We start from the raw sequence: 14,007 nt of genomic DNA, 5'->3' as shown, positions 1-14,007 counted from the left end.
TTCAACGTAGCAACCCCGAAAGACCATTGTAGCTGGTAGTCATTGAGAGTGCTCCAAGCTGGCCAAGTTGGGGGGGGGGGGTCTTGCCAGTCATTGATGTGGCTGGACTTGTACCAATTTAAATGATGGAGAGATAAAAATGATCAGAGAACCACTGGTATCTTCAACCACTTGCCCACTAAAGTGTTTCCTTCTACTGTTTCTAAGGAGATGAGCATCAGGCTCAATACAGACGGTCCCCACCTTACAATAGTTGGACTTAATGACTTAAAAAAAACAACACTACAACGGGTGTAAAAGTGACACACATCCAGTAGAAAACATACTTCCAGATGTTGAAGTAGGGTTTGATCATGCTTTCTTATCACTTAAAACCCTTGAAGGGCTTCCCCTTGCTCTAGGGATGAAAAAAAAAAAATCTCATTGTCTTCTGCTGGGCCTGAATCATCAGGCCTCAGATCCACTCTGTCTTTAAGTTCTGGGTCATTCCTTGGTTTTGTTACAGCTATAGCAGCCTCCTTCCGGTTCTGAGAGCATACCACGCCTGTGTCTTTCCTCCCTCAATCCTTCACGCATCTGTCCTCTTCAGACTGTCCACGTTCAGCTTCTGTGGCATCTCCTGGCATCATCTAAAGCAGCGACCTCCCTCATAATTTCAGCTGCTCTTCTCATTACAACTCTCTTTGCTCCTCTCTTGATGGTTTTCTTTGAATGGCCAGCATTATTAGTTATAATTTGGTTTTGCTGGCAACTTGCTATCTTAAAGAAGCGAGTTCACGATAAATCATAAAATGTACAGCAGTCAGAGCTTTTGGAGATTCTCACTGAACGATGAGGATTTGGGCATCAGGCCACTGACTGACCACAGAGTTGTTCACTGTGGTGGCCTTGCCCCTCCCTGCCCCAGACGCAGTGAGCTCAGCACACACATCCCACAGCCATCCCCTGCAGTGAGTGGGTGGCATGGCCAAGAGCATGGGCATGCCTCTCAGCTGGAGACCGAGTGGCCAGCCTCAGCCTGTATGACCCATTGTTTCTAGAGAGCGGTCAGCTGTGGGAGATTCCAATCTCTCAGGCCAGCTGGGGGCTTCTTTGCTGAGATGACACTGCCAGGAAAGTAAGAAGGCCAGAAAATAAAGACAAAGAGGATAGAGGACCTGAGCCGCATGCAGTGTCCAAGGGACAGAGCCCATCTTTCTCGAGGGATGGGCTGAGGGCCTGGCTACTCCCCTGACCATACATGGCTTGGCCAAGGCTCTCTCAGAGCCACCTCTCGCCCTGCCTCTCCAGCAGTTCCAGTTGGGTGTTCCTACAATGGGAGCTACAAGCCAGTAGCCAGCGAGAAAGGAGCCTGGAGAGGTTCTTGGGAGGCTGTTGGAAATGGTGAGTGTTAGCATCTTTTCTCAGCCAAACAGTTTTCTCTGTGAAACTGACTTGTAGACTTTCAAAGCTCAGGTCTCCGAATTCAATGCAGTCAAGGAGATGGGCTTTTAATTACTTTCCTTTGTGCAACATACTTAGTTTTTTAAAATCTCAGGCAATATTTTGCTGATCTCACCTTCATTTTGAGAGTAGAGGTTTCAACTGTATTCACTTCCCACTTGGAACAATGGTATTCTCTTTCTTATGCACTCTGCTTACTACTATATTCTCAGCAGGCAGATCACAAACTCTCCAGGAATCTGGCTGATTTGTGGTGTGTATTTGTGACTCAATCGAGTGACATTTGTTAAATTGGGAAGGAAAACTGGAGGCATCTGTGTTTTCTTTACTAAAGGATTCTGGAAATAGTTTGGATGTTTGTCAATGGATGAATGCCTAAAGAAACTATATATGTGTGTATATACATACATATATGCACACTTACATATGCATTACATGTTCCATTGTGTATATATGTTCCATTATGTGTGTATATATGTATATATACACTCCATTGTGTGTATATATATGCACATTGTATATTGTGAATTATATATGTACATGTACATTGTATATCATACATGTATATATTTTATATGTATAATGTATCTCTTATACACATCATATATGTATATGTTACATATTCAATGTATATGTTACATAACAATGTATGTGTGTATGTGTGTACACACACATACATTGTTCCTAGATGAATTTTAAAAGGAGGCGATCCACCAGGTATGATGGTTCACACCTGTAATCTTAGCTAGTCTGGAGGCAGATTCAAGGGGGTGAAGTTTTTATTTCTACCCTAGGTAAGGTTAGTGAGACCCTGTCTCAAAAACAAAAGGGCTGGAGGCCTAGTTCCAGTGGTGGAATGCTTACCCAGCAAGTGCCAGGCTCTACATTCAATCCCTAGTACCACCAGGCAAAAAGGGCAAGAGATACTGCCCCTCCCACAGCCTGGATGGAACTTATGGACATGCTAGCCAGACATAGAAGGAAAAACGTGGAATCTCACATGTGGAATGTAAAGATGAGGAGGGACTATGCAAAGACATTGAATTTTGGAGTTAGGAAGATCTGGGACCTAACCCTAACCACTGATAAGCTAGCAGCCTTCAGAAACCTATTTGCAGACCCAGAACATAGGGGTAACACTGCTCTCCTCATGGGAAGATTATGAGAAAGAACAGTGTCTGATTCCAGCATACGCTCAATAACTGAATCACTGCCATCTCTCCCCCTTCCCCCACCAACAGCAAACTCACCAGCGACACTCAGCCACCAAGATGGCAAGTGCCTTTGGAGTCGTTCCCTAGGCCATCACCAACAACTCAGACCAGCAGTAACAACTAACAAATATATTGTACCAATTCTGATTCTTTGAGCACTATACTTTATCTTACATAAACTTCCCAAGTGGCTTTGCATGCTAACTCTGTGCTGTCCAGGCTTTGAAGAACAGGATACTATGCAACTTCTCGCATCCCAGAGAGTGTGATAATCTGGAAGGAACTACCATAGACATTATATCCCTTGGGCTTACCCTGGAGGATAGACAGGTCAAGTTAAAAGCAATAGCATCCCATTTTGAAGATTGAAAAACTGAGCCTGGAAAAATAGCTTTGCAAATGGAGACCAGAGAGGTTGAGTGACTTATCTAAGCTATTAAGTGATGGAGGTGTCTGGACTCAAACCCAGCTCAGGTGGCCCTATGCCCAGGGTTGCTTCACCCTACCCAGCTGCATCTCTGAAAGACACTGTGTCATGTTTTTCTCTCCATGAGAGCACTCTACTGTGTTTCTACAACATATGAATGTTTGCACATGCTGAAATTGGCCAAGATCTTTGTCATCCGAATGTTGATAAACAATGCATGCAATAGCCTGCTTGTTGCTTCTGCTTCTTTTCTGTCATCTCCCTGTAAAGGAAGCTTTGTCTGGGGCCTAGTGACATCAGTACCAGCATTCACTGATGACATAAGCGCTGGACAGCTGCATTCAGGGCATCACTCACCAAGTGTCCTTGTGGTGCCTCTCTGATCAGTTAGTGTCAGCACAAAGGACAGTGGTGAGGTCCTTGAGCAACAGGAGCCTGACCTAGGAGGCCCAGATGACCCTTGCTCTAACAGGTGCATGGAGGAAGAGGTATACAAAACCTCTGATTCATACGCAGAAACTGCAGTTGTATGGACACCTTTAAGCCTCCTCAGCCAGTGGTAGGAAGAGGCTATTACCAACACCTGGATATGGTGACAGCTAACCAATTATATGGACCTGGCCATCCTAGGGCATTCTGGAGACATGGTTTCCTCCTTTGCAAAGTAAAAATGCACCCCCCCCTTCCAGTCCTGGTGCTTGAACTCTGGGCCTGAGTGCTGTCCTTGAGCATCATGGCTAGCACTCTACCACTTGAGCCACACCACCACTTCAGGCTTTTTCTTTTTTGCACTGGCTTCAAACCATGATCCTCAGATCTCAGCCTTCCTAGTAGCTAGGATTACAGGCATGAGCCACCAGTGCCTGGCAAGATGCCCCATTTCTAAGTGACAGAGGAGTGGGAGAAGTCACCACTGAAGCATGCCAGGTGGATGGCCATCTTAATTGGAGGACATAATCTCCCGGCAGAGCTAGAGGGAAGTATATGCCGAAAGTGCTTCAGACACCCCCAGTTCACAGGTTTCCTCATTCAATAGTCCATCTCAACTCCAAACCACCAGTCAGTTAGCCAAAAGATGTGTGCCAGCTCTTTTGCACAGATTGAGTCTGCTTGCTCTGGAGCTATTTCTCAGCTTAGATCTGGGTCACAAGGACCAAGCTTATTTGTCTGCTAGAGAAAGAGAGAGACAGACAGAGACAGAGTCAGAGACAGAGGGGCTAACTGTTCTCATTTGTCCATGAGATCATTTCTGATGAGTCTTCAGTCTCAATTTCTTCTCCTGTGAAGTAAAGTTTTGAGGTCTAAAATTACCTCTGTGATACTTCAGGCCTGAAATGATATCATCTACAACATGCTTTTTTTTTTAATGACATATTGGGGTTCAAACTCAAGTGTGTTATGCTTGCTAAACAGGCATTCTATTACAGTCACACCTCTAGTCTTTTTTGGCACTGACTTTTTAAAAATTTGAGATAGGGTCTCTTCCTGCCCAGGCAGGATTACCTGGATTACCACACACCTATCTTAGGCATCTCATCATAGCTGGGATGACAGGCATACGCTATCATGCTTAACTTCTTCCACTGAGATGGAGTCTCATGCACTTTTCTGCCCAGACCTCCTGCATAGCTTGGGATCACAGGCATGACACCACACCCAGCTACTAGGTTAAAAGGGGTTTCTTGAACTTTTCTTTCTCCCCTGCACTGGCCTTGAACCATGATCCTCCTGTTTTTAGCTTCCCAAATAGCAAGCATTACAGGTGTGAGCCCAATGGTGCCTAGCCAATCTTTGATATGTTAAGATTCTTCACAAGATTCCTATTGTTAACATTTAATGTTAACATTTTGCCATTATATTGTTCCTAGAATGAAAAAAAAACTAGTCTTAGGTGGAAGCAGGGAGGTCAAGAGCTGGAGGGCACGGCAAGTTCTGCATTGTCAGAAGCTTGAGTATCACTGAGGGACTAGACAGGGACCATTAATCAAGATGGCTGAGTCCCAGTTGTTGAGAACCTGGAAAATGGAAACAAAACCACCTCAGCCTGGGAAATTGGGGTCAGAGACTATTGCTGGCCAAGTTAGAGCGGGGTCCATTCACTGGGCCCATCCAGGTGGGAAAGGAGTAGCCTGGACAGATGTCTCAATGAGCTCAAACTGGAGTAAGGATAAGGACAGGAAGGAGAAAGGAGCCACCAAGCTTGGTTAGGGTTTAAACAGGTAAGTAGACACCAGGCAGGGCATTCGCTGCTCTATGAAGCCCACCATCTTTGTTGTTGTTGTTGGCCGTGGGGCTGTCCCTGAGCTCTTTTGCTCAAGGCTAGTGCTCTACCCCTGAGCCACAGTTCCACTTCCAAAGCCCACCATCTTTAAACGCTGATTCCCCCTGTTGAGTGTGAGCCCAGGTGTGGAGGGAAGGAAGGCCGGGGTGGGTTTGCCTTCCCTACCCTTCTGGCCAGTTCAGCTGCGTAGCCCAGACCCCTGTTTTAGACTCAGTAATAATAGCAGCCTGTCTCTCCAAGCGAATTCATCTGGAGAAGTGCCACCCATGGGGGTGGAGGACTTGCTTTCTGCTTTAAGCTGAAAATACAAAGTATTTCAGAACTGTACAATTTTTCCCCCTAAATGTAGTTCTGGAGAGAATGAAACACCTTTTCGTCTCTTGCTGAAATTTTTGATGAAGTTTCTACTGCCCTTATGCATGAGCATGCTTCAGGCCAGAACTTTTCACTGATTGCCCACCTAATGTAGCTGGGGTTGGGGTCTTGGCAGGGGAGGGAGAGTGACTGACCCCTCCTTCTTCTGGGGCCAACACCAGGAGTGGAGATGAAGCCTTCTTGGAAGACCAGCACATCCTTTTGAAATACATTAGGGCCTCCAGGTTGGAGGGAGGAGTCAGGATCTCACCAACCATTCCTGAGAGTTTGAATGCTTCCTTCTCTCTTGCAGAATTTTTCCCTCAACTTCACCCTGCCCGCTAACACGGTGAGTCCAGCAGGCGGTTAAGGTGGAGTTTACAATGGTAGCCCTAGAACTCTATCCCACAAGCCTTGCCTTCAGTGGGGATGAACCCAGCCTGCCAGAGAAACCGGTAAAGAGTCGAGGGGTGGTGAGACAAGACTACAATTATGAAAGTAGTAAATGAACATTTTGAAGAGAAAAACGGGGGGGGGGAACCCCAAACCGTAAGTTCCCATGAACAGAAATCATTGGTGCCTTCATTCCCTTGCTGTTCAGTTTTTCTTAACATCCATTTTGATTTTTGTTGTCTCTGCATTATTGTTTTCCTTAGTCTACATTAAATTTTATACCTTTAAGTTCTTCCATTTGGTCTTTTTTTTCTTCCTCTTCTTCATTTTGTACCAGTCCTGTGGCTTTAACTCGGGGTCTCGGTGCTGTCTTCCTGGGCTGGCTTTGAACTACAATCCTTAGATCTCAGCCTTCTGAGTAGCTAGGATTACAGACAGGAGCCCCTTGCACTTGGCTGGAATACATTCTTGACAGGGAGTGAACATCTTAAGGCTCCTGGTGACATCATATGGAAAGAGATTTCAGTCCTTGGGACTCAGAGCCTCACTCACAGTTGCTTGCCCAGCTCCTGTTCTCAAATGATACAGAGATAGCACTAACAGCCAAGGTACCACATCAGTTGAGTTGCCTGAGTGAGGCATCGTCTTTGTTCAGTGTCTTTAGTGGATTCTACGTCCAGACTTTTCTGGTAATTTCTATGCATATTGAGTGTACTTCCAGACTAGTGCTCAGGAGGATCGTATTCTAGAAAGGAGTGAAATATTAGGCCCTTCCAACTTACTGCTAAACTTCTGGTGTCACCACTGCCCACTCTGGATATCTGTGTCCTGCTCTCTGGGCATCTGCTCTACTCTCCTGGGGTCCTGTCTTTTGATCCTCTCAATTCACTATATTGCCTTGCTTTAATTTCATTGTCTGCAGACAGGTTTCCTTATCCCTCTCATCACCTGCCGAAACCTTTTCTTTGGCTGGAACTTTCTCCCTGGCTGCGGAGAGGTCATCCAGGCTTTGTTCTGACATGGTTGGATGCATTCTATTAAGGCCATGCAGAGAAGTTGTTGCTTGGGGCATGGAGGGGAGTGGGTAAGAAGAACCTTAGGACATCAGCGGCCATCTTCTGGAGTACTTGCTTGCACAGCTCATTGCTCTGAGAACTTTTCCATCCTTGCTTTGAACCTGGGTGGGGTGCACCGTTCTGTTTTGTCTAAGCTAGTCTGCGTTAGTCGATGTCCTGGTTATCTTCTCTCGGGGCAGTCAGTTGGTATTTCTACCACATTCCCTTCCCTGTGGCAGTCTGGGTCATGCTGAACTCTAGGGAAACTAGGCTGGGTGCTGCGTCTGGCATAGGAGATAGGAACGTGGATCCTAGGGCCAGACTTTTGTAGTCTGCCATGTGGGGTTGCATGATCTCACACCAGTTCCCCCATTTCTCTGTGCCCTTCTCCTCTGAGCGGTCAAATGGGCATTGTTATCGTCACCAGCTGCTGAGAAGCACATGGGAGTCAATATAGGAAAAAGGCTAACATGCCTTGCACACAGTGAGTGGTCCATAATTGCTCGCTGATGCAATTAGTAGATACTGGTGAGAGCAGCAGAAGGCTTCTGGGGAGAGATGGGAGGGAGGCACAGGCGAAGAAGGACACCAATAGCAGCCGAGCAGCGGCTTCATGCACACAGGTTCCCCTTCCTACCTCTGGTCCTTGGAAAGGTCAGATGAGGCTGGGATCTGAGGATCTCGGTCCAAAGCCAGCCTGGACAGGAAAGTCCATGAGACTCTTATCTCCAATAAACCAGTAGAAAACTAGAAGTGGCACTTTGGCTCCAGCGGTAGAGCGCTAGCTTTGAGCTGAAGAGCCCAGGGACAGCGCCCAGACCCAGAGTTCAAGCCCCACGACCAACCAAAAAAAACCCAAAAAACAAAAACGAGTCATGTTCTTTTGTCTTTTTTGTTTTTGTAGACGTCCCCCCCAGTTGTCACAAGTGGAAAAGAAGTGGTAAGTGGATGAACATTTACATAAGCTTTTTACATCTTTATGAAGTAAATAGTAACCAATTCTAGGGAATGATTCAATATTTTAAAATCTAGCTCAACCCCAGACATGAGGATTATATAATGATGATTAAAGTTCGGAATGTTATGGCTACAAAAGTCTTAGCCAGGGACTGGGAAGGTGGCTCAGTGGTAGAGCACTTGCCTTGCATGCATGAGGCCCTGGGTTCCATTCCTCAGCACCACATAAGCAAAAAGAAAAAAGCCGGAAGTGGCGCTGTGGCTCAAGTGGTAGAGCGCTAGCCTTGAGCTGAAGAGCTGAGGGACAGCGCCCAGGCCCAGAGTTCAGGCCCCACAATTGGACCCCCCCCAAAAAAAAAAGTCTTAGCCATTGAAGAATTCAGCTTAAGTTGTATTTAATCATTAAATAAAGTCTATACTAATACTTTGTAATTATATATATATATATATAATGTTCCCAAGTCTCGCTTTGGTTGGCTGTTAGATGAGGGTAGCAATGCTCAACCAATCTTGTGCATTTGTCTGGAAGATAAGAGTCTGATTTATGGCACCATCACCAAGCCCTGAACTTGGCTTGACAATTATTCATACAACTATCTCAGCTTGAAAGTGAGGAAGGCCATGGATTTCATGGTGTTGAGCAGAGACAAGCCATCTGTTTTACAGACAGCAGTAGAGCTCACGGTAGTGGTCCATACAGCGAGGAGGAGGCAGATGGACGCGCAGGATCGGGTCCGGCAGTGTGGCGCTCCTGGATACGAGTGTCAGCATCGCCATGCTCACTCACCATGTGGAAAGCCATCAATCTGAAATTGTGCTTCTATTATACTTTGATAAAATCATAACCCTCCCCCCAAAAAAAAGTGAAGACGAATGCAGCTTTCCATAAGACTTGCATATTGACTGGGAAAAGCAAGTTATTTGTCATATATGTTACAAAGATGTTTTTTCACCGTATTTCATTCCTCTTTGGATTGTGTGTGTGACCCTGGGGTCTAGGTTTTGTGTTTTGTGCTTAGGCACTGAATTCAGTGTGTTCTCTCTGTGTGCCAGGGCTGTGGGCCCTCTCTTGGAGTGGCAGCAGGCATCCCGTCCCTGGTGGCCACTGCCCTGCTGGTGGCCTTGCTGTTTACCGTGATCCACCGGCGACGACACAGGGAGCAGGCTGAGGTGAGAACCGAGTTGTGTGTGGCTGAGTGGGAGGAATGAGTATTTCAGTGCACTCGTTTGGGGGAGAATTATCTTGAAGTAGTTATATGAAGGGGTTTCAATTCAACGTACCAGTTTGTGAGTGCAGTGCATCTTGATCAATATCATCCCTGGAAAAAGAAGTTTTGGTTTTTTTGTTTGTTTTTTTGGGGTCCAGTCATGGGGCCTGATCTAGGCCTGGGCGCTGTCCCTCAGCTCTTCAGCTCAAGGCTAGCACTCTACCACTTGAGCCACAGTGCCACTTCCGGCTTTTTTTCTTTTTGCTTATGTGGTGCTGAGGAATCGAACCCAGGGCCTCAGGCATGCAAGGCAAGTGCTCTACCACTGAGCCACCTTCCCAGCCCTGGAAAAAAGTTTTTGTAGTGTGATTTCCATCTTAGATTTGACATTGTGCTCTAGTTAGAGCTGTATAACTTTCAGGCCACCCAGGGAAATCTCTAGCAACAATGATGGCATTTGGAGTGGCAAAAAGTGGCAGTGGTGCCCAGCATGGTAACACACCTGTATAATTCCATCGTTCAGGAGGCTGAGGCAGGAGGATCAGGAGTTTGAGGCCAGCCTGTATGACATAGTGAAACCCTATCATGTCTTCCCAAAACAGCGAAATGTTATAGTGGCCTGAGATGTTTAGAAGGGCACAGACTTCACAAAGCAGGGCTAGAGATAATGTTAAGAAAGACTGAAGGCAAAGAGGTCCTGAATACCCATAGGAGGGCCATGCTCAGACCTCGGGGACCATGCTCAGAAGTGAAAGCCACCCAGAGGTGTATTCAGCAAAGTCCTAGATAGACTGGGTTCCATTGCCTGTCTTTATTTACAAATGTTCTCTGTTTTCATGCTGATAAGCATCAGCAGGGAGATAGAAAACCTAGGTATTCATTCTGACTCTGCCACTTTATGTTTTGTATGTCTTGGAGAAGTGATGTAACATTTTCTATGCCATGGATCTCTCAATAGGTCTCATAAAAACTACCCTCATGTGCCATTGGTGTAGCTCGCCAATGACGTGAGAGGCCATAGGTTCTACCTTCAACACTGACAAAGAAAAAGCAATTGAACAAATGAAACAATCTTCCGTGTTTTAAAAGACAGGCAAAACTGTGAGGATGACAGGAGATCCTGGCTGATGATCATCCTTACATCATATGTAAAGATGTGTTGTATGCTGTACACTTCGAGCCCATTAGAAAGTGATTGTGGGTGATGGCATATATTTAATAGTTTCTCAACCATTGGTGCAGTTTAAAATCATCCCCGAGACTAAAAATTTACCATCACCAAAAACAATTAAATTAGAATTTCTGGGTGACAGAGCTGTAGTACCAATCACATATATACACACATATATTAATTATATATTATATATCTTATATATGTATGAGTAGTGTATATTATATATAATATATATTTATATATATAGTTTGTGCTTCTGAGGGTTAAACCCAGGGTCTTATGCATACTAGGCAAGTGCTCTCTCATTAAACTTCTCTCTAGCCCAGTAAATAAGCATTTTTATTATGGATATAGTGGTTTCCTCTTCTCCACAAAGGACACATTCTAGGATCCCTCAGGGGAAGTCTGATACTATGGAAGCATCAAACCCCATAGATGCTGGTTTCCACTATGCACACATACCTACAGTAACTTATAACTTAACCATAGGAAGAGTTGACAAGAGCAACTAACAGTAAAATAAAACAATTCTAACAACAAACGATAGCTTTGTGAATGTGGTTTCTGCCCTACCTCTGGCATACTACAAGGTAGATACATATACAGGGGGATACACTGGGCAAAGGGATGATCACATTTCAGGTGGGATGAAGCAGAATTTCATCACATTGCTCAACACTGCTTCTGGGATTTCCCATGACCATTTCATGTTCTAGTTATCCACAAGAAACTGAAACCATGGAAAGCCAAACCATTGTGAAGGTTGCTGTAACTTAAACAGCTGGTTGCCAGTGGCTCACACCTGTAATCTTAGCTACTCAGGAGGCTGAGATCTGAGGACCATGGTTCAAAGCTAGCCTGGGCAGGAATCTCCGCAAGACTCTCATCTCTAATAAACCACTAGAAATCCAGAAGTGGTGCTATGGCTCAAGCGGTAGAGTACTTACCTTGAGCTGAAGAGTGCAGGGACAGTGCCCAAGCCCAAAGTTCAAACCCCACGACTGACAAAAAAAAAACCAAAACATAAAAAATATACAATAGAAAGAGTCAGAATAGAAATAGAGAGACGCATACAATAGAAAGAATCTTATGGCAGACTTGATTGTCAAAGCATGGCCAATCTCATTTTATCTCTACTCTCATCACTTTCCCACAGAGTCCACCTGGTTTGTGTTTTTTAAAGTTGTGTGTGTGTGTGTGTGTGTGTGTGTGTGTGTGTGTGTGTGTGTGTGTGTGTGTGTGTGTGTGTGTGTGTGTGTGTGTGTGTGGTTTTAAAGGTCTGGGGATTCTAGCATGCATTTAGGTTTAAAATCTACTGGTTTTAGTCATGATTATGATCACAAGCCTTTCACGTTTCATTTGTTTGTTTGTTTTTGTACTACTTTAGGACAGTGACAGACCATGTGAAATTTCCGAAATCAGTGACAATCCTAAGATATCGGAGGTGAGAACCTTTTATTCTAGTCTCTACAGTTGATTCACACAGTAACCAAACCAAGGCTTTCAGAGCCTTCCATGTACAAAAAGTATAAGGTCACATGTAGAAATAAGTGGAACAAGTGAAGTTTAAAGTGCAAAGTTCAAGCTCCTCAGCGTGTGTTGATTGGGCAGATAGGAATCTAGGGTTAATTTAATGCTAGAAAATCACTATACCATCATTTCTTTTACTGACAAAAAGAAAACTTGTGTGACTATTCAACCAGCTAAGAGAAGTTTGAAGCAATCATGGGAGAGTTCTTCCCATATTGCTTGCTTGACAATATGGGAAGTCACATGTGAGTTGGACTTTTTGCAAACTAGAGTAGGAACTTGACGTATTAAAAAAAAATCAAACATTATATCTAAGGGTAAAGTTGAAAACAATCTTAAAAAAGAACACAGAAATAAAGACATTCATTGTTCCTATTCAACATTGTACTTGATCAATACATGAGGAGGAGAAAAGTAAACTGAAGGCTTTGACGTGTGGCTCTGTGGGTAGAGCTCTAGCTGATGAATGAAAGCGGCAGATACTGAGTTCAGACCAGTCCTGATCCCAGATGGGGGGGGGGAGGGAGGGAGGGAGGGAAGAAGGAAGGAAGGAAGGAAGGAGGGAAGGAAGGAAGGAAGGAAGGAAGGAAGGAAGGAAGGAAAGGAGGGAGGAAGGAGGGAGGGAGGGAGGGAGGGAGGGAGGGAGGAAGGAAGGAAGGAAGGAAAGGAGGGAGGAAGGAAGGAAGGAAGGAAGGAAGGAAGGAGACTGAGTGGCCTGCCCCCCCCCCCCCCCGGGCACTCACGGGGCAATCGTGGCCCTCCTCACTGTTTTCCACCCCGCAAGGCGCCTCGCCCTTCCTCATCTCTTGCCCTTCCTAATTCTGGTCACGGCCTTTCCCACGCTCCCTCGGATTGTCCTTCCGATCGATCGATCGCTGGGGACACGGCCCGGGCGTCTGAACTCCCTCTTGGCTGTGCCCTGCAGAATCCCCGGAGGGCAGCCCCGCCCGAGAGCCACGCCGCGGGGACGCACGAAGCCCACGTCTACGTGAAGACCGTGTCGGGACGCGAGGAGCCCCTGCCGCCCGACAGCTACCGCCCCCCGGAAGCCCTGCAGCGGAGGCGGGGGTTGTGGTGGCTGGTGCCCCGGCTGAGCCTGGAGTGAGAGGGCCGGGGCCGGGCGCGGAGTGGGGCCGGGCGCGGAGCGGGGCCGGGCCGCCCCCCCGGGGCTCGGCTCTGGGAGGCGGAGCGCCACGTGGCTGCAGCACCGACGGGAGTTTCCTGCGCCGCTCTGGAGCCGGGCGTGGTGCGGCGGCGCCCGGCGGGGGTCGGGGCGGGCGAGCTCCTGTGCTGCGGGTGGAGCCCCGGCCCGCCCCGCCTCTCAGCCCGCTGGGAATGTGACGTGCCCTGGGGATGCGCTTGTGTCTCAGCGGCTTGCCTTCCCCACTGCCCCCCCCCCCCCCATAAACCCAAAACTGCGCGCGGGGCCTGCCTTCTGCGGGACCAGGCGCCCGGCGGTGTCCCGGGCTGTCAGACAGTCAGACCCCCTTGCCTCTCCGGGTCCCCAGCCTGGGCCCAGGGGTGTCTCAGGGAGCATCCACCGCGAGCCACCATGATATCCTGGAAAACGTGGAGTCCTCGCACGGGAACCCCACTCCACAGCCCGCCCCCTCCGTCCCAGACGCTGTGGCGTGGTCCCACGGATCACCGGTCCCTGGGTCCAGCCATCTAGGCGAGCACGTCTGTCTGTCTGTCTTAAAGCGGCTTTGCCCTGGCATGTTGGTGCCTTTGCTTCTCCCACAGGCTGGGCAGGGCCCCGGGTGTGCTGAACTCGCTTTGGCTGTCCAAAGTGGCATGGGTATGACGTGGGTCATCGGCGACCTCAATGCTTTACTTATAAAATGGAGGTTTTCATCCTCCAACCCCACTCAGCGGTTTGTGAAATTGGAGGGAAATACGCATGTCAGCTGGGCCAGCGTGGTGTATGCCTGTAATCATTCCAGCACTCGGGAGTCAGAGGGAGGAAGATCA

General features: G+C 47.1%; 1 protein-coding gene across 2 annotated transcripts; it reads left to right on the top strand.

Moving 5' to 3' along the window:
- The first annotated feature begins 1,061 nt into the window (after positions 1 to 1,061).
- Positions 1,062 to 13,247, top strand: LOC138825805 (opalin-like). Of its 2 annotated transcripts, XM_070020474.1 has the most exons (6): positions 1,062 to 1,383; positions 6,033 to 6,068; positions 8,072 to 8,107; positions 9,178 to 9,294; positions 11,894 to 11,950; positions 12,962 to 13,247. In XM_070020474.1, exons 1-6 carry the CDS (start codon positions 1,381 to 1,383, stop codon positions 13,139 to 13,141), a joined length of 429 nt encoding a protein of 142 aa, XP_069876575.1. In that variant the 5' UTR covers positions 1,062 to 1,380; the 3' UTR covers positions 13,142 to 13,247. The 2 variants fall into 2 exon arrangements, with proteins under 2 accessions (XP_069876575.1, XP_069876576.1); XM_070020475.1 differs by lacking the exon at positions 6,033 to 6,068.
- Positions 13,248 to 14,007: the final 760 nt, after the last annotated feature.

The sequence above is a fragment of the Dipodomys merriami genome, unplaced genomic scaffold, assembly GCF_024711535.1.
Source record: "Dipodomys merriami isolate MVZ:Mamm:240054 unplaced genomic scaffold, mDipMer1.0.p SCAF_14, whole genome shotgun sequence".
NCBI lineage: Eukaryota > Metazoa > Chordata > Mammalia > Rodentia > Heteromyidae > Dipodomys > Dipodomys merriami.
This window is presented reverse-complemented; position numbering and strand designations above follow the sequence as displayed.

Excerpts from the sequence above, each read along its gene's own strand:
- LOC138825805 (XM_070020474.1), top strand. Across the intron at positions 9,295-11,893 it reads GACACAGGGAGCAGGCTGAG|GACAGTGACAGACCATGTGA; the intron begins GTGAGAACCGAG and ends GTACTACTTTAG. Across the intron at positions 11,951-12,961 it reads ACAATCCTAAGATATCGGAG|AATCCCCGGAGGGCAGCCCC; the intron begins GTGAGAACCTTT and ends TGTGCCCTGCAG.